General features: G+C 29.3%; 1 protein-coding gene across 1 annotated transcript; it reads right to left on the reverse strand.

Annotated features, from left to right (window-relative positions):
• Window positions 1-769: 769 nt before the first annotated feature.
• LOC112597816 (transmembrane protein 205-like) lies at window positions 770-9,946 on the reverse strand. The gene is made up of 4 exons (XM_025344037.1): window positions 9,484-9,946; window positions 5,395-5,597; window positions 3,477-3,643; window positions 770-1,779 (listed from the first exon to the last, which is right to left on the reverse strand). The coding sequence occupies exons 1-4, from the start codon at window positions 9,726-9,728 to the stop codon at window positions 1,507-1,509; spliced, it is 888 nt and encodes a 295-aa protein (XP_025199822.1). The 5' UTR covers window positions 9,729-9,946; the 3' UTR covers window positions 770-1,506.
• Window positions 9,947-22,919: the final 12,973 nt, after the last annotated feature.

Genomic DNA, 22,919 nt, shown 5'->3' on the forward strand with positions numbered 1-22,919 from the left:
GGTTTCTGAGAGTATCCGACCTTTGAGTATCATCATCATCATCATCATCATCATCACAATCGCTATTATTCGTGCGCCGCCGAGTCCTGCATATTGTGTGCGAGTGTACGAGACATCGCGGCGACCACCGGACACGAAACGAGTGTCGGCGGTCGCGGAACACTTCCGGCGCGTGTGTGATGCTAATACGCACGGAAATGAATCGCGGCGTTGCAAAGGCCCGCGGAGGAAATCGGACTGTAAAGGCGTGTAGGTACCGTGATTATTATCGTTTTGCGATTCGTGCGCAATCAACAACAACGTCTTACACACGCATCGCGCGCGCGGACGTGTTTCCGGCGTTCGGCGAGGAGGTGCGAAAACTACGAGTCGCGAACAGGCGCGTTCCGCCATCTCCGGCCCAGGTTCCGGCGCCGTCGACCGGTACACCGCCGCGGGTGTGTAGTGTGCGTTCGTTACACGCGCTCTGACCGGTTGGCCGACGACATCGTCTGATATTGAAGCGATATACCTACTCTGCTCTGCCGCTGACGTCGCCGCCCCCCGCCTACGATGTGCACTGAATACGTTTTTGTAAAATTCGATTTTACTGGCGCGATTCGCGTAGAGCAAAATGACCATCTCATACTGAAGTGGAGGTACGGAACGGCGGTGGGAAAAGAAGAAAACAAACAAACAAACGCAAAGCCAGTGAAGTCGTGTACGAATGACGCCGTGTGTATATAACATATAGGTATAGAGGTTTGTATTAAAGCAATTGAAAACGTAATATTATTTTATATCATATATTATATATGATGAGCGCACGGCGGCGCGTGCAGCAGATATATGTTTATATATTTATAAATATATATGTATAGCAGTAGTAGTAGTGGTAGTAGCAGTAATAGTATAGTGGTAGTAGTAATATTGGTAGTAGGCATATAGTATTATATAAGTCAGTGCCGGATTTAACTGCAGGATGGAGGGATTGCGGGGAGCCCCTAAGGTCGATTCAAGATGATTGGGGGGAGGTGGTTACTTTCTCAGTTGAAACGTTTTTGTTTTTGAAATCAGCTCTTTTATCATTTATCGAAAGCACATAGGTAATTGATTCGTCGAGTTATTCGGAAACGATAATTTTTTATTTACTTATTTATTTGTGTTCTTTTAAAGGGGCTTCCGATATTGTTGGGCTGCACTCCGGTGGCCTCCACAGAGACTTAAATCCGGCACCGAATTCATAGTTTAGTATTATGTAGCATAAAATATATAATAATATAATATATATATATATATGATAATAGTCACAGTGACGATTTACTGCAGCCTCGCGACGGACAAAACGACATTTGACGCGGTGCCGCCGTCACTGTAACACATTTTACTGGTATTTATAAATAATATTCATAATAATAATGCACGGCGAACGGGTGTTGCATGTGTGTGTGTGTGTGTATGTGTGTGTGTGTGTGGGAGGAAAGACTTCCGGTCGTTCTGCTGCGGTGGCGGCGGCGGGTGGCGGCATTAGGCCGCGATGTACGCCAAGTGGAAGGCAGTGCACATCATGGTGACCACGTTGCCGATGGCCACGAACAGGTGCACTTGCCGGAAAGCCCGGTGGATGGCCATGTAGTGCGGACAGTCGACCAGCGGGCCCAGGTCGTAGCGGCCCACTTCGTTGCCGACGCCCGCCGACTTCTCGATGGCCGTCTTGACGGTGATGAGCCGCAACAGCGGCGGCACCACGTACAGCCGGATCATCAGTTCCAGCAGGAAGCACAGGCTCAACACGAACAGCTATTCGGACAAATACGGGAAAAAAACATTTTAGAAAAATATGCTAATATATTATTATTGCCACAGTCAGTTATATATTATATTATATTGTATTGTATTGTATTGTTATTGATGCAGTTATTATATGCGCGTGATGGGTGTACAGCGTGCAGCGCGCCTGCATTTATAATCGTCAATCGGCTTGCATAGATTATGTGCTGCAGGTGCGCGCAGTCAGCTGCAGACCGAGACGTTTTATGCACATCCGATTTTCCGTTGAAAAACAAACGGGACGAGATTTCAAAATCTCCAGGGAGTCGGGAAATTCCACAGGACAGGGGATCACTCCTCGAAACCTCATTGCACGGTTCGATGTGAGACTCGATCACTTGCAGGATCTTTGTGACTTTGTAAGGACGTCCTATTCGGTGTACTTTAATACATTGCATGCTCGTAATACAAACTAATAATTTGGAACCCTATCCTATTCCTTTTCTTAAAATATTAAGTTGTATTACTTAGGTACTGTTGTTAGCTTATAAAATTTGTACCTATGGAATTTGTTATTATAAAATATTTACTCGGGAGTTATTATACGTTTGAAAGTCAAAAAATATAATATGGAATTTTTTTGTTATGTATTTTTTTAATTTTTTTTTTTTACTTTGACTGAGGTATATTATAAATTAGATTTTGACATTTACAGGATTACCAGATGGTACGATATCGACACGATCGTATTTTCAAATTTAAACCGAATGGTGTATGCCTACGTTCCACAACACGAATACAATAACAATAAGTTTTTATAGGACTGCGGCTGTCAAGTTATATGTCTATCGCAAGTAAATCATATTATACATCGTGCGTGCGCTTGTACCCACTATACGCATTTTATTTTATACGATGTTAGAAATGCATTGAAACTGATCCTGAAAGATTTATCGAGGTATTATCCAATTATAATGTTTAATAATTTAACAAAACCTACTTGACAGTCAAACGTGAACAAATACAGCGATAATCCTATATTATTCTCGTAACGGGTATTATTCGTTCGAGAATAATGCAGTTTAGCATATATTATGTACGTACATTATAGGTATAAAAAGACGTGGTTCCCAACTCCTTAAGCATAAATAATTGTATGCAATGGTAGTTGATAAATGCCGTCTTATACATAGAGATCAGAGATAAATATGTCACCTCGAAAGAAATTTACTTGTACAGTGGTCGACAACGTGATACCAATATCATAATTTATCACTGTCGACGTTCGTCTAAATAAATATCGTAAATGTACATGTAGATCAAGGACCAGACGAGGATTTGTCCCGAATACAAAGTATAAAATGCACTGTCTACGTGGCGTATGTGCGTCTTCCGTTTTTTTATGATCGGTCATGTACGATGAATAACTCTGATAAAATCGTCTTAATGTATGGTACCATTACACCTATTGACCTATGCAAGGCGTACACAGAAAATTCGGCAGATATATCATGAGCGCGATTTTGGTGGCGAAGAGGTGAAAAACATGGGCGTTATAACTTTACACACGACCGACGACCAACGGCAGTTTCGCCCAAACACCTTTCACAGAACATTTGCAGTGAGTGAGTGAGCGCCGACAATGTGTCAATACACTACGCACGTGTTTTTTAGTACCTATTACTATTGTCATATAATATATTAATATGTTTACAAATTGTGCATACCTGTAAATACGTGTGTACGTCCCACATGTTGGCAGCGACGTGCATCTTGCCGAATTGGATGAGTGTGATGGCGCTCAACAGACTGTTTAGCGAAAAGTATTTGGGAAATAGGATCTTTTGAACATCGCCGAAAGCGTGTCTGGCCAAATTGAAGTACAAGCTCAACCCTGAGAAAACAAAAACAAATAAATAATATAATCTCTGTCTTAGTATAGCAATTGGAGTGGGCGTACGGTGGTATACCGTAAATAATAGAGGAAGGCCATTTCAATCTCTACCTTTATTCAATTTAGGAGATTTAAATATTTGGTGACAATTATTTTATAAATGTATTATTATACGGACACGTAACGCTATCCATTTATATTCAAAAATATGATTGGGTACTGTAAATTCAATTTCGTCTGGGGTGATACATTTCATTTTATAATATTTTTAAACAGTAAAACCTATTGGGCTTGAGTAATATTTATCAGCGGACCCAAATGTATCAACTACCAAGTCTATGTGGAGATAAGATAAGCACAGCTCGTTGACATAATTGAACCGGATTCGTAGATTACGGAATATATTTCATAATCCAAGTACATGTATATTTCTATTTAATACGCTTGTATTCGTATTCCATGTAAGTTAGAAAATATAATTATAATATAATTTCAAAATGTGTTAAATTGTTATTTCCTGAGGCCGTGGCGCTCAGAGTTCACGTATAATTATAACAAACTTGTGCTGATTATCCCGTTTCACGTAAGTCGTTACAATTAAAAACCGAAAACGAATACTACGTTCTATTACTATATACCAATCCTGTGCCAATAAATTAGTCGGCTAAATTTATAATGACTTCTCGTCTCGTTGCTCGTATTATCTGCCAAAAACTCAGTAAACAAGGAGAAAAATAGTCATCGGGTACACGTATATAATTAATGCTTCGCATGCCCAAAAAGCGAATCGCCGTCCTATAAGTCATCTCGTCAGTGTTATTGCACGCATTAGTACGGTTATTTTTAAGACACAAAATATTAAATATTATTCTTGAGAATTTGTTTAAAGTGTAGCCGAGTATATTTATAAAATTTAGTCCACATAAGCACCTATATCCATATTTTATTCGAAATATAAATATTATAATACGCAGTCCATTCTCTTTGTTCAATAATTCAAAGTTCAAAAGAACGAAAAAATAAAACTAATATTCACAACCTTAATATATGGATTATGATATAAAATAAATGAATACACGTGAATTTATTGATATAATTGAATTGTACTTGTACCTGTGCATACGATTCGCACGTGTCACAGAGAATATACATGGCGACATGGCGTCAGTCTTTAACATAATATGTCAACTAGAGCTCATGTTTTTTTTTTGTATTTTGTACAAATTAACCATTTAATGTATTTATAACGCATATAATATGTATAAACGTTTAATGTACCAATGAGTTTGCGAATCGCTGTAATTAAAAATAACCTAAGTTGTCCACATTTCCAGCTAATTCGAAAGTGCGGTTTTAAAAGTCAAACTTTTTAGATATATTATTGCCATTATTACATAATGATATAACAATAAATCATTATCTATACATGTATATGGCATTTTATTCGAGCGGAGAATCTCAAAAAATCAAATCACAATTGCTAGACGATCGAATTTTTTAATGTGCGATCCACGAAAGTCGCACGTGACTTATAGGTACCGTCTGCAGATGTATAATATTTATATATATCTATTATTATAACGAAGTGCTTGTAAAAATATGAAAATAGCATGTACATGTGCTCAATTTATTATTATTATTATTATGTTTATCGACGACGATTATTTTTTGAGGCAATACCTATTTTATTTAGTTTTTGTCCTTATATGGCTATCTAAAATACTTGCAAATAATTGCTCTACTTTACTCACCGGAAATAAATGTCATCCAGAACTGGGCGCCTACGTGCGTGCAGAACGCAGCCAGATACACGAAATTTACAAAAGTCCTTGGTTTGACACTTTCACCAGTAACGTTAGATGTTTTTTTCATATCGCCGGGCAACATCGATGCAGCTACCAGAGTTACAGCTAACGCCATTATCACGTGCGCTGGTTGCGTGAAGAATAATACCCTGATAGATAAAAAAAAAAAAACAATTTAATTACTAGAATAATAATTATTATTGTAATGCCTAAGCTATAATTAATTTGATGCGAAATTCGAAAATACTCGTATTAACGATTAAAGCCGTACACAAAGTTTCAAACGCTAATAAGTACCTACAAATTGTATTATTCGTGAAATAATCATTATACATCACATTGTGTATTTTTATTTCATTTTTTCTCGAACGTGATTTTAATAATATGTATCTATTTGCCCACATTACCCGTGTGTAAATGCGTCATAAAATTATTTATTGAACAGGTTTAACTTTAACGTAAAAATACCCAGGAAATATTTAACGAATAACTAGCATACATTTTTTAACGTTTATTACTAATACTTATATATTTTTACTTATATTATTATTCTTTACAATTATTATTATCATAGATATAGTAGGATTGTTCAAAAAAATGATTTGCATATCTATTTTTACTGAACTCTATAACAATATAAAATATTTTTTTTCTGTGCACATAGTTTAATCTTAGATCTACAAAGATGATGAAGTACTTTAAATTTTTAGGCAATTTTCTTTTATATAAATATTGATACGAATTGAAGAAACTATAATATATATTTTTAGATAATTTCGAAAATATCGATGATTTGGCTCGTAGAAACTATCTTTGCAGATGATTTGTTTTAATTGGCATATAACTAAAGGTATTATTAATAAAAATTTCACTTTGAAGCTTGGTTAATTTTGCGTCACATGCATTCTCGCGGTAATGCTTTCAAAAGTACCGCGGTCCACAATAACATTTTAAAAATAAATATTCAACTAAATAAATAAATAATTAGGTGAATGAAAATTTAAAAATGTATTTGTACTTTATTATTATAATATAGTTTAGAAAACGGCAATAGTACATTTTTAAAATAATTATTTAAGAAATAAAATTATTTAACATTTTACAGTCTAATATTTATTAAATATAAAATACGGGAAATATATTTTTGTAACATTGCTATAATTATCTATACTCATTTTGACCTCATTAAATTAATTTTAAAATGGTTATTACTTATTGCTCTTGAATTTTGTAATATTTGTTTGTAATGTAACATAAATAATTAGGAATACAATTTATAATTTGAAGTAGAAATATTTACCAGTAAGGTTTAATATTTTGGTATTGTACTTCTGTTGAATTTTTATAATTAACGAATAAATAGTTTTTTATAGATTAGAAAATTATTGGTTTTGTACAGAACACTTTTAACTAGATTTTTGAGTTAGGAACAAATTAGTTTTTCACCCTTTCCTTGCAAATCCATTTTTCATCCATACATTTTTTCAAAACACTGTTTGATTAACCAAAATACTTTGTCACTCAAGATTTTACCCTTTCTTCGCCCACCCCGTCAGTACCTTTGGTACATGTAACCTCGAAGTCTGTCCATTATAAACATCGAATGTTTTTATTGACTGCTGCCAGTTAAAAACTTTAAATAAATATGTGTGTGTCAAATATAATTAATGAAATTATTTTTGCTTAGAGGATTTACTAACAATAATATTATTGAATCATTCCGTCTAATTTTAAGTCAAAGCAGTTCAAGGCAAAATTAGTTAATAGAAATCAAAACGTTTCGTTTTAAAATATTTCTTCGTATATGTAGTTTGCCTTAATGATTAACGAGTAATATTAAAATCATCAATTACAAATTAGTTACCTAGTTATTACACTACGCCGTTGACATGAAATATAGGACAAAATAAATTTAAATACTACCTATTGTTGTAAATTATGAAAGATCGCATTGTTGTGAAAAGTCAAATGTAAACAGATGTTGTTATAAATTCTTTCAAATAAATAAAAAAATATTTGCGACGGTTTTCAATGTCGTTTATTGTGCAGTGAAATAATATTATGAACGATTCGTGGAAACTATACGTCATATTAGTTATTTGGTTACGTACTTGCTTGTCTCAATTCAGTTTAACTATACGGTTTTAGACACAATTGTACCATTATGTTAATTAATTCGTGTTCAAAAACATTTCTTTGATAAATATGTGTGTGTTCATACGACGAAAAAAACTAATATTCCACGTATTAAATACACAGAGTAACCACCTATAGTGGAAACAAGAGTGTACCTAATACAATAAAACGTACAAAACCACGGAATTTGATACGCTAAACGGTTGACTAAAAAATATCACTCTCCTTTCAAGAAAAGTTTGGTTGTGTCTTCGCGTCCCTAATTTCCCTTCAGTTTTTCACAACCATGCGTACCCATATTCGATTGATACAACTTTCTGTCATTACGTATCGTTTCTGAACGGTGTAAAATGTATTTCACCATTTTTTACCCGTTCGAACAAATTCCAAGTCCAGAATTCTGAATGTCGTGTCTATACAGTACACAAGAAACTGTACTATACACGCCATTCACAATACGATTCACGTACAACGTTATAATATAGCCAATGTCTAAACATATGCACACGCACATAATGATTATATAAATTAGCAATTAAAACATTTTAACGTACGAGTTAAACAGGCTAGACAAGTTTGAACAACTCGAGTCAGTGGTAATATCATTTTAACCGATTTTCGAGACGATAAATTGTTAATGAAAAATGAGAGGATGGCGATTTTCTAAGAACTCTACACGGGCTATCAATCAAATGCACATACAGGAATATAAAATGGTTAATTCGGACACGGACATAATTCAGAACAAGTGTTCGAGAACGGTGATCGGTGATCGACTATATATAATTATGATATATTTTTTTTTATCGCATCCTCAAAGTAGATTTGCGGAGAGCTCAAAATCAGCAGAATACTGAAATCAACTATCCCATACGTGTCATATTATATCGTTATACTTACAACAGTATAGAAGTAATGTTAAAATTATTTATGATATAGACATATCATATTATTTAATATACCTATACGAAGAAGTATGTGGAGTACACTGCTATTCTCGTCGTGAGTAACGATCTGAGACACATTTTCACGAAGGTTCACGAATAATTATTATTAAACTCGTTTTTCAAATATTATTTATGCGCAGTCTTGTTAGAACCATTTTTAAAATATACTTTATTATTTTAAACACGCATAGGTATTATTATACGTTAACGTATTATTATTGTGTTCTTGTCCTAAATTGAAAAAAAAAACATGTCTTGAGACGGGTAGACAGAGATTTTATCGTTATTTCTTTTATAAATACGTCGTCAATATGTTTTCGATAAGTCATAATATTATTATTATTAGTTTTATATTATATTGATAAATAGTATTGTGTACGTCTTCAAAAAAATAATTACGAGAATATCTTTGTCATAATTTCAAGGAATTTAACGTATTACCAGTGGATCTTGTAGTCATCAAAATACTGTAGTAAAATTTAGACTACTGGGTTGATAAAAAATATATAAATAATAAAAAAGCTTTTCGAGCTTTTAATGCTAAAATATTACGCTTTAAAAAATCTATTGGTAAAAAATTCGTCGGTTATTATCTTCGCCATAATTATTAAAATTATGTATTATTTTCAATAAAGAAAAACATACGTTAAAATATTGTAAAATTGAAAAAAAATTTTGTCGGTCGGTTAACTACATCTTTGTAATTTTTTTTTATTTTTACTTTGCGTATTTCCGTATTTCTGGTTTAAAATATAATATTTATAAAATTGTCCCCGATTATTTCATATTCTTTTTCCATAAGTTTCTTTAACTGTAGCTGACTACCTTTGCCACAACCATATAGCGCACAGAAAGTAGATGATTCAAATTTAAAATGTTTATAAATTGTAAATATTTAATTTTTCTCTAGTATAAAAAATACTTCTATATTTTTATTCATTATTATGCTCACTTGTAGGCCGGCGATTTCTGAAATTCTCCGAAGAACGATGTGCACTTTTCGACTGTGCTTCTGGTAAGGGCGGTCAGCGTGTCGCCAGGCTTCTTCCGGTCGGCCGGACGTTTAGTCTCCATCGTCTGTGTCTTAGTCTCTTTGGCCAAATAGTCGTAGGCGGCTGCGTCGGCCGCCTGCACTCTGAACAAGTGATGCGGATGACCGTGTCCGTGTTCCGACTTGTGATTAGCTGTTCCGCACATTGTCGTCGTCGATAATATTATATAATATTATGATTATACTTTACAGCGGTTGACGGTCGACGAATTCGTCGGAAAAGCGTTCGTAGAACAGCGTTCGAAAAGCTCGGTCGATCGCGGCGTGATGCAGTGAACTTTGACTATGTTAGACAGTGTGTCGGTGCGAGCCGTCGTCTGCAGTGAAAAGGACCGTGCATAGGACCAGGTCTTATATATAGGCAGCGGCGGCGGCATCAGGCATTGGCCTACGTGACCGACGTGCAGGCGGCGTTCACACCGTGTCGCGTTCGGCCGCGCATTATCGTCATTACTCGTGTTCGTTAACCATCGCAAGCCGGACGTTTCACGTTTGTCAAGCATAACATATCAATAACAATAATGTTAATATATTAAAATATTATACACTATACAGTGCGATTCGCCAAGCGGCAAGCGTGCTCGTATACCCTTATTTTTCCGTTAAACAGTAGGTACACGTCTACTCAAAATCTGATTTTTGTATTTCCTCGTACTACACTTAAAGAGTATCTTGCGACTTGCAGTGATAAAAATTTCTGTTTTACAAATGAAACCTGCTCTTTTTTGATCGTACATTTTTTGATGAATAATTTTGGTGCTAATTCGCCTGTATAATTCAAAATCCGAACGAGCAGTTTTTCAGTCATTAAAATGTTTATAATTAGGATAATAGCCTTCAAAAATGGTTTCACAAAAATATAAAATATATTTTTTAAGGAATTTAAATTCAAGTCTTACTCAATGGTCACGGACGGATTATCCTTAGTACACAAAATTAAATGACTTAAGACTCCTCACTTAAGTTTTAATTTTGATGCGTCAACATTTCTTGAAAATTATTCGCTAAATAAGTATAATTTAAAGTAGAAAGGTAAGTTGTTGTTTGAAAAACGAAAATTTGTGTTTTTACCGGACACTCTTATTAAGTATTTCGAAAATTGTAATCAATTTGAAAATATGATTTTTAAGTGAAAATTCTAAAAATCTAGTTCTTAGTAACTACATTAATGAAGAATAAAAAGGGGTTGATCATGCTTGGTGAATCATTCTGTATACAAATAAATTCCGGACGCCCGGGTTCCCACCGCCCGACTGGCCAATGGCATCATATGCGTCCTGCGGGTTTTGCGTCGCATAACACATTATGACAATACAATAGTTAATACCAACGACGGCCTACCCGGTGCCAACAGTACCTATAATAAAGATGTATAAATACAGTGTCGAGGAAGTAAAGTTACATTGATTTTGAGTTAAAAAGTAACTTCATTACAATTAAAGTAATTTTTTTTTTGTTTTTAATATTATTAAACCATTTAAACCTCTGAACCGTAATAATATTAACTATGTTGTCGATGTATTAACTACGTAATAAAAATATACAATATGATTTTCACATAGAAACTATGTAACATACGAAAGTACTTATTTAAGATCTAAATAGAAGACACTCATTGTTTACATATTTTATTCTTTATTTTTTTTAATTTATTCTTAATAACTGCAATGTTTTTTCCAATTGACAAGTTATTAAAAATAAATTTTTCGTCAAATAAAAGCTATTACAAAAATGTTATTGTTAGAAAATTTTACTCAATGAAATATTTACATAAATTATCATTGGTTCTTAAGGTTCTTAAAGTATACAAAAAAAAAATTTATCAAGTAATTTAGTAAATTTACTACGACATTATAACTTAATTATTAAATTACAATAAAATGCAATTAAATTACCATCAAAATACTTATTATATAATATACAAAATGTATATAAGTTTTAGTTTATTACAACACCACGAACGATAAAATTAGTTATAATAATAATATATATCATAATATTGTACCGTCATGTAATAGCTAATTACAATAATTGTTCACGGTGTGGTAATATAGCTGCCGTTCTCTACGGTCGGGGTCGCGCGTGGCGCCAAACTTATCGTTCTGTGAAGCCATGAAAATACCTTATTTTTGACGACCTCCTCTGTATATTATACATATCTATATAATATCCGATATCATGTACGCTGACTCCGGAATCCAACACACGGTTGGGCAGTGTTTTTTGCTTTTGGCGACGTCACTACCACGTGCGGAATCTTAAACTATTTATCTAGTGCGCGCGTACGTGCATTGCAATTTCAGAAACCTTATAACTGGGGCGTGGAATTAAATATGAATGTTATTATTTTCTGAACGTTCCAAAATATTGCTTTCCAAGTATAAAATTCGTTTCATTCATCAAAGACCTTAAAAATGAATATTTTATTTTGTATTTTTTCATTTATAGAGCATTTTTGGAAATTGTTAAGTCAGTCTTACATTTTTTTAAGTATATTTTTCATATATTTCATAATTTGATAAAAATTTACCCAAAACTAAACCTTTAGGAAGGTAAAAAATTAAATTAATTAGCTATTATTTATTTTGCTTAGTTACGTTATTTTTATTGCGCATATTTTTACCTATTTGACTGATTACGGCGGTAGGTGCGCAATAGTATCATGAATTATATTTTCATCACGCGCAAACAAAATAATATTACATTACGAACCTGTTTTATTAACGGCTTGTTTAATCGTGACAACGTAAAATTTTGTAAATTTAAATAATATAAATACATTTTTTACACTTTTTTCTATAATTTAAATTCAACATAAAGTCAAAAAATAATTTTTAAAAACATTTTGTTAAGTCTTAAAATATATTTAGCGCATTAAGTTATTTTTTCAAACTCATTTTCTTGTTTTTTAGAATAATAAAATCATAATTTCATTACACTTATTCACTTATTAAATTATAACGATATTATTATGTTACGAGTATATATTCTATTTTAATCTGTTGCATATAACTTCGTTGAAGTTACAAACCCTACATGCAATTTTAAAAACTAGCATAGATGTATATAAAATCCACATAAACCCATCATTTATATGATTTTTCATTTCCACTGTCATGCACGATTTCTGTCTTAATAATGAGCGTAATTCAAGTAGATCCCATGGAAACATTTATGTCGGTTAATTTATGACTAATTAATGGATGATTCTGGCATGTTTCTATTGACTTAAATTTGTAAAACGATCTAACCCAATTACGCTAAAAAACTAATCCATCATTATTATTACAATATAGCTTTCACAGGAAACTCTTAAATGATAAAAATTCTTTCATTTTCCAAGGGTCCTATCTATAGGTCCCCTAACACTTGGCTGCAATGAAATTGCTTTAAGAGATAATTTATACAACTCAAACCAATAATTAAAGGATATTATCTATTTTTAGTATATAAGTAGTGGCAGAAAGTGATTATCACTTTCCTCTAATCAAGTATTTATATTTTTTTTTTATTTCTATTATAAAATTAATCTTAGTAATATATTTTAAATAAAAAATAAATATAATAATCTTATTTTTTATTATTGAGATAAATAAATTTGACGCAATGCATTGTAGGTCTTAGAACGTGTATCTACACATTTTACGTAACAAATATATTTTAACATCTTTTAATTACTGCCAATTATCAGAATATTAATAACGTTAAATCCTGCTGTACTGAGAGTCAATTAGACATTGGAAAATTTTACGAGTATTACATTAGCATTTAGCAAATTAATTAATTGCTGTGTGATGTTCTTATACATTATACTACACTTACCTAAATCAAAATGCACATAAATCAACAACTTATATAAACGAATCGACATTGATGCCCGATGATAACTGTAATTTAAGTATAAAATAATGATAAGTAATTAAATTAAGTATTATAAAACTTATAAATAACGGCTGTAAAGATAGATAAAATTATCTATCTATAAAAGTCGTTGCCTCCTATGTCCTATCTAACGGTCGTCTGATTAATGAAATTTTTTTATCGAACCGTTTCCGCATTCATAAGTGAATATATTACTATGGTAAATATATAGTACTTATCATATACGATATAATGTTGTGCAGTACAACAAAATTTCGGTAAAACGAATATTGAATGAGTTTCCAATTATTAATACTATTAATAGATAATAGATAGTATAAACTTCGGCTCGAAACGCGGCACCGGTTTGTCGAAGATTGTTGTGTTTATCTATGTCTATATAATCGTATTATTCATAACTCATAAGTTTCTAATAGAAATTATGACAAAAATGTTGCTCCTTTAATGCTTGCTTATAATTTATCGTATCTGATAGATATGCAGAGAATGGGTTGCAGCGTTATTATGTTATTGTGGTCGAGGTTGACTGAACTGTGTGTGCGTGAATTTTGTAGGTGTGAAAAAAAAAGTTCCCTAAATACGAGTTTAGAAAACGCCATGTGACATCGACATAATATCATGCACCACTTAATAGCTAATATTATAATACAGATAGAGTGGGTCGAGCAATTGTAATTATAATAAACCATATTAATTATTTATTTTAAGCGATGATATTACTTCTAAAAAAATATTTATTTTTATTGTTGACTTCTTATTGTTTATTTATGTCACTAACTATTTTAAATAAGACTCGATATAAATAATGCACTTTTACTTGTCAGTCGTTGTGTTCAATAATAAAACTATAAATTATTGTAGCGTAAATTATGATAGATGCCTAGTGGAATATGATTTATTGTTGTTAATATTTTATTACATCACATATCTTCCTCAGATCGTCTTTTACAAAATAGGTAGATAGGTAATTACGTATAGTAATTTACAAGAATTACTGATTTTTTTTTTTCATTTTAACCGAGAGATCGCGAGTAGAAATTTTGCTTTTATATTACCTCCGGACCATTCACTCGGAAAAATTATTTCTACCTACTACATTATGTTTACCTAAATCTGACTTTAGACTTTTTAGAAACTATAAAAATATAAGACTGAGTATTAAAATAAGATTTTGTTTTGACTACCTACCTGAAATACTAAATACTTAATTTATTAAATAGGTTAGGACGTGTGCAATATGTATTTCTAACACGCGTGCAAATATGCATTCAAGTCATGCAGGTGAGTCGACTAACTTTGATATAATTATAAATGATAGACAAGATGTATTTGATTATTTACAATCTATCTATATAGTTTATATTCTGTGGTTTATATATATATAAATATATTATGATTTAAACAACGCAATCTCATGAATATAATTTATGGTTTATGCATTTAATATGTTTTACAGTATTTCACTATCGCTTTGCTAGATAATAATATAGGTACCTACATGATTTAATTAATATACAACATGGTACAATAATTGATACAAAAAGAGGTATATCGTATTTAGTATTATACAACCACTATACAGATTTATGTAGACTATAATTAAAAATAAAGACTTTTTTATTAATTGTTAAATAAAGTAATGCTTTTCAAGGTATGACAATACGATGAAACTGGAATCATTATTATAGATATTAATACATATAATATTATACTTATATTATTTTTAAAGTAATTTCTTACTTTTTCTAGAAAAATTAATGGTCATTGCTCATTATAAAATATTAAATTATTCGTTACTTATCATTAAAAACTACTGTGTAAAATTGCTGTATGAGCAGTATTTTGGCCTATTAATCCTAATTTAAAATTAAAAACTAATTCAGACTTCAAGAGGTAAACATAATAAATACTTATTATTTTAAAATTTAAATGTTTAATATTATTATGATATTTTAAAATTATATATTGAAACATAAATGTTATAATAAATGTTTCTTCTTTGTTCTGATGTAAAAGTACTTTATGAATATTAATATATTTGTTTACACACTCAATACAAATGTGCTAACATTATAAACTATGGATTTATGAATTTAAATATTTTTATCTTATCTATGGTATTCAATTTATTTATTTTTACTTATAAATTATATATTATAATAACTTTACAACTTTATAGAGAAAAAAAATGCCTGAAACAATAATAGGTATTTTAGAAGGATATGTACTTGTTTATCAAAACATAGGCACAACTATGATACACGGTTATAAAATCGAATACATTTACCAGATTATAAGTAAAATCCTGTTATCCTGTATATTTAATTGTTAAATAATCACAATATAATTTAATTTGTATAACATCGAGGACGTTAGTAATTAGTTGTTTAATTTAGGAAGTTAAAGGAAGTATAGGTATAGGTATACTTTTAGATTATACAAAACAATGTCGATTATAGCAAAATCTATGGGATAACAGAAATAATAAAATATACCATAGCATACCAGATCAACAAAATCGTGATTCTATTTTTAATGATGTTTTATTTGTTATTACTAGATGTAATAATTTCAATAACTGAAAAAGTCTATATTAACATAGTTTCGATTAATTGAAAAATTTCATTTAGATTATATTTTACAATACTTATAATCGATATTTTCTAAAAAAAAAAAAAAAAACATGAGTGTTGAGTAGTTGTCTTAATAAGACTATAAAACATTTCAAGAATGACTTTAAATACAATATTGTTATGTTGTAATATATGGATGTGTAATGCGTGATGTGTATCGTTCTGACTTCAGAATTCCCAATAACTGTTATTCTTATAATTTTATGAGTAATGCTAGAAGTTATACTCTTAGGTATTAAGTAATTTAAAAATGTTAAGATTTTATAATATGAAATATATGAGTATCTTTTGGTTATTGTCTATTGATGTATTGTGTAAAAAACAAGAAACTATCTAGTTAATTTATGGCGCTTCCATGATGCGTATCAAAATTTTTAGTTTAGACTTGCTTTTAGAAATATAAGAAAAGTTCGATTTACTTAATATTCTAACTCTTAACGAAACCATATGATATGTTTTGTCAATAGACAATCAGGTACTAGGTATTAGATATGCGTATACAAGACACATATAAGTAGGTATATTATAATTGACGGGTGAATTTACAAGATCGTTAAATTCACTTCCAACAGCAATAATATACTGTGCATATATATATATAAAAAGAGAATAGTCATAACTCATAACAGTCATAACTATAAGGCTTAGTTAGACCTTGCATAGTTTATAAAAGAATGTTTTGTTTTGACTATTTTTGTTCCTGTCCTATTGTAAGTTATTTATCAATAGTATATTCCTACGTCATTAACTCATTACACAGATTACTTACTTTTGTCTATTGAAACTAGTTTCAACATTCTTCTTACTTGAATCACTTTAACAATAGTCAATAAATATTTTTATATTCAAATTAAATATCAATGAAAAAGTAATGGTTATTATTTTATACTACTCATGTGTATTGATATTATTACATGTTTCTATTACAACAAACGTATACGATTAAGAAATAATATTCAAAAATAATTATGTTTATCGATTTGAAATGCATTTAATATAATTTCTAATATATTTTATATTTGTCAATTGTCATGCAATTAAATATTTATCTTTGATTTATACATATAAAAAATATTAGCTATAGACTACAGTCAATATGATTTTAACTTTTAACACTAAATATGAAATATATTTAGCCTTTTAAATAGGTGCCTACTACCTATACATTTTCTAATCAATTATTTTTAGAGTAAATTATATAAAACAATAGTTAATTAATACGTACTTGAAGTATTTTTAGAAACAGTTAAATATAAACTACAATATTTTGGTTTAACAATATATTGCTTTAGTACAGTCGTATAGGTTATCAAGTGTTGTAATTAATATTTGCAGTAAATTCACAACGTTTGACATTATATTATTATAATTGTTGGCGAATATATATTTATATTATATCATATAATGTATGAGTGCATCAGAATCCAAAGTAGGCGCAATTGGGTAACCCTTTGGTAGATTTGATGGTACTTACTACTTACTATAGTTTATAAATAATATATTTTTAAGAATATCAGAATTGAATGATTTGATTATAATAAATGTAGGTACTAAAAAAAAAGAAATCCATATAAATATTCAAAGAGTATTCACCTGATAATAATTGAAAAATAAACCATAAAATATAATACCTACTTTACAATATAGGTATGTTTGAGATTAATTTATTATAACATGAATTATTTCAGAATATAGATAATCTTATTGATTTTGTGTTGTAAGTTATGTGTTTACTTGAAACCCGATAGTTTTAGTCTTAAATGTGAAAATGTGAGAATTATATGTCGAAATAACTATATAAGAATAAGTAAACACGATATTTTAAAATCATTCATCCAAACAATAATTTTTACTTCACATGAAATAACAAACTATTATATAGTATATAGAACCATATATATAAAAATACGATATAAACAGGGTGGTTTTTAAATTTAATATTTTAAATCGTAATATTTAATTGAAATAACTGAACATTTAACTAATATCTTGTTTACATATTATTTTTTAAACAGTCTCATCATTTTAATTCGGAAAGTCGTACTTTAAGTCTATCTTAGAAAAATATTAATTAGTAATAACTTATTATTAATAAGCAATAATTATTAAGAAATATACTAGAAATTTTACTAAACAAATTTTATTGTACTGATGGAGTGTTGTAGACTGTAGTAGGTAAATTGAAGTGTATATACATTTTTATTCATATAATCATATATATTGTGTATAATTAATTACTAAAAAAATAAACCAACTTATTTATTTATGAATAGTTTATATTTAATATTTTTATATATAGGTACATTGCATTTATAAAATATAAATGTATTTATAAGTACTTATTATAAATTATATTTGTAGGTTACTTCGATTAGCGTTATTTTTATTAATACTTTTTACAAATTAATACGATTGATGAATACATTAATATTATTTATTATAATTGCTAATTATTAATTAGTAACATAAATATTTTATGAAAAGATTAAAACCAGCTACTTAAAAATACATCTGTATATTTTATATTTGTAATCTTAATTTTTTACTTAAATGATCGTGATTAAATTATTATTTTCATTGAATAACATAACATAATTCGTTCAGTATAAAATAATTCAATCGTAAAAATTAGTTATTTTTATTTTTTATTTTTATTTATTATAATGATTATACTAGGCAATATTGAATAAAAAATATAGGTGCATAGTACTCAATTATCCTATTTGATAATTACCTCCTGTTTTTGTCGTGATAATTTTGTACTACTATTTGTCATTCAGTGTTATAAAGGTCTTATTATTTTAGATCTACCAACAATAGACTTTTAGATTACTAATTTATTATCTCCAGACATTCAGTAGATGTTATTACTGTTTAAAAAAATATATATATATATACATATTTAAATAAAGCTATACCTAGTGTCTAATCTGTATGTTTTTGAGATATTACACAATGCATAGCGCAGTATCTATTATAGCTGGTAGGTATTTACCTAATTTACAACACTGTATAAGTACATCATGCATAATGAATTCAACGTTTAAATTGAAATTGTTTTTTCTGAAACTAATTGTTATTATTGTGTTTTAATAAAAACGTTTACTAAAATTCTTAGATTTTTAAAAATAGAACATGGCGTTCATAAACTTTAAAAATAAAAACTCTGTTACATCTTACAATATAAATAAAAATATATTGTTTTGGTGGTAGTTATTTTCTGTTAAAATATATTATAGGTACATAGTTTATTCATAGCATCATAGCATGTTAGTATAATAAGAGGTAATAATGTGTATAAAATGTTGTCGTATAAATATTCGATTCATCAACTAAAACAACAACACGCATTAATGAGAAATAAAATAAATAATAATAATATTTTTTGATTTTATAATAACTATATAAAATAGATAAAAAAAAATCTAAGAATTATGATACACCGGTATTTTAAACATTGTTTTTTTTTTACATGGCAAAATAAAACACAATGCTTTTTTTTTATCATGAATTTGTTATGGTGACAATATAAATAGCATATTATGATATTATGTACTTTATATATTATTAAGTAACACGAAATATCTAAATTTAATAATTACATAATATAATTAGTCATTGTTTCAATTTTAATATGTGATGTGTTTACCATCTTTGTTATTCAGGTTTTATTAATGGTATCTATGTAGGTTAGGTCACTAATTTATTTATTTTCCTTCCTTCATTTACGTTTTTCTTTTATTTAGTATAAATTAAACTTTGATAAAATCATTGATTTAGATATAGCTACTATACAGTAAAATTTTTTTATGTAAGTTATAAGCTGCTACATACTACTTAAGTAAAAAAACCCAATCAGAAAATTTATTTTTGAAATAGGTATGTAATAACTAAGAAGGTTATTTGTGTTGACTTATGCAAAAACCCTAAACGACAGACATTAGAAAGAATAACAAATACATTTTGATTTTCAACAAAATATACTCACAATATTGTAACGTAACACATATTACCTATTGGCTATTTAAAATACATGATTTGTTACTTGAGAATATAAACAATTATTGTAATAATTTATTAAGTTAATTAAATGTATTTGAAATTAAAAATATTGTAGCACTATAATTATTAAAATAAAGAATTTAGATATTAATTATAAAATTGATAATATTGATATAATCATTAGTCCTAGTTTTTTATATTAAATACATAATATGTTGTTACTTGTTTGCTATTTTATTTTCTAAGTTATGAGTTAATTGTATATAATTTAAGACTTGATAAAAATTTAAGAACATTTTTTATGATATTAAAACATAAAAAATATATTGTGTTAAATGTTATTTTTTTATGATATAAATAGTTTTTTATAATTAATTATTCTCTAAATGTTCTCTTTAGTTTCACTCCAAATTCTCATTAATATTGATAAAATAAATTATGACATTCTAATAGTTTTCCTGATCCCTTTGAATTACTATTGAAATATTTATACGACATATTATATAAAAATTGGAAAATATTATAGGCACCTTAGCGTTAAAAATCATTATCAATATTCATCCTTCCAAACATTCTTTACCAATGACTGATGTATCTTGTTACATACAAGTATTTAATGAACCCATGTGTCTTCTTAGAGTTTTCGATTATTTTTTTTCATAGTATTACAGGTTACAACAATCCGGTTTACAAATAATCGGAGATTTTCGATTTTGGCAGAACGACACAATAAAAACGAAACATAGGTGATAAATTTAAATAAATAATTAAACTGAATAACACTTTCAAAAAGTAAAAAAGAATCAGTCTTATCAAGAACATTCACTTATTTTACACATCGTAATACGAAGTTTGACGTGCCCACTGTTAATTTTATACTGCCATAATAATGGTACTCAAGAGTCAAGAGGAAACTTTTAACCATCACACTAAATGTATTTATATATGTAATATATCCAGTCATTAACGTGACGTAGTGGGATAATATGTATAATTTATTAAGATGACCTTCTGACAGGTGGAAGTGTAAAATGAATGTGATTTGATCTAGTAGAGATTCACAATATTATTGTCATTTATGTTAATTTATAATAATTGTATGCTCACAATTTCATACGTCAGTTAATTGATGGATTAAAATTTTAATCAGCCATCATTACTTCAGGTTTAGGAATGTTTATACGCTGCATATAAGGATGAAAACCAGTCCAGTGTAATTAATAATTATAATAGTACGTGATATGTTTCACATACGCATTTATACATAGTTTCCTCAAGGTCTGTGGTTATAATATATCAATAATTTTGTGATCATTTAAAGTTTAGGAGCTCACACGATACACTTTTGACGTCACGCAGAAACAATATTCGTCGTAGGTAGTAGGTACATTTCATTTCCGTATTATTTCACATTTTGACAGTGTATCTGCCATCTGGGTGTGTAAACATATTATTTGATATAAACCATAGACCAATACCAATATTAAATGCTTGAATATGAAGACAAATACTTACGTCATTATTCGTTATTGTTTTCAAAGTTTCAATAAAGTTGAAAAAAAGGTATAATTATCTAGTATTATTTTTCTCTAACAATCGTGTAAATATAGTAATATTGAATTGTGAAACCATTTTTTTCATATTCAAAGTATGCATTGTTAAAACGCTGTAGCTGCCCCTCCCGTGATCTATATTTTCTACAAATATTAAGTAAGTAACCTTATATCTTGAATCATGACTGATATTAATATATTATTTTTAAAAACAAAATAATAATTGACACGGATAGTGCCACTAAAAGGATTCTGTATCTCTTGCCAGCAAGATCTGTACAGAGTTCTATAAATTATTCACAATTTATACGTTAATATTACATGTTAAAAATTTTAAGTTAGATAGATACTTACGTTAAATTTCTCATTTATTAACAGTTAGTTCCGTCTCCAGTAATCATTAAGAGGACGCCGCACCCGCATGTGTTGTCTCTGTCTTACATACATACAACATAGCAAATTTTCGTTTAGCAGAATCCATTTTATATTGTTAGCTTTAACATTAGAGTAAATTTACCTATTATCAAATTTAAAGATAAGAATTTTATCTAGGCAATGACATAAGATTTTATTGATATTTTAATTTTAAGCTGAGTTATAGCCATATAAGATATTGAAACTTTAAAATGCTCATAACTCACTTTAATATTATAATATTAACAAAAGCCTATGTCATTGCCTAGATAAAATTCTTACATTTGAGTTTGATAATAGGTAGATTTACTCTAATGTTAAAGCTAACAATATGAAATGGATTCTGCTGAACGAAAATTTGTTATGTTGTATGCATGTAAGACAGAGATAATACATGCGGGTGCGGCGTCCTCTTAATAGTTAATTTTATTATTTTAATTATAAATTATATCCGAATCGAATCACATTCAAGCTGATTCCTATACGGTTATACAGCTATAGGATGCTTTAACGTTCTATATTCAAACCTCAGTTAGATTTGCCACCCATATTCAATATATACCAATAATCGATAAAGACTAATAATTCAGATGACTCCCATACTCATCATTCAGCTTTTAATTTTTAATTTAGGTATAGTCAGACATGCATTTGGCTATTGTACCTACTCAATCCGCCGCAGCTGGATTGCCTAGACAGGTCTAATGACTGATACTAAATATTTAAATTCAGTTTTTAATAACTATTTTACACTTAAAAATACTTAAAAAACCAGATATACTATTAACATAAAAAAATTAATACTTTTTCTTTAGAAGATTTACAACAAGAAACATTCGATTAAGTGAATCCC

This window comes from Melanaphis sacchari, unplaced genomic scaffold (genome assembly GCF_002803265.2).
Source record: "Melanaphis sacchari strain LSU unplaced genomic scaffold, SCAv2.0 Contig43_pilon_pilon, whole genome shotgun sequence".
Taxonomy (NCBI): domain Eukaryota; kingdom Metazoa; phylum Arthropoda; class Insecta; order Hemiptera; family Aphididae; genus Melanaphis; species Melanaphis sacchari.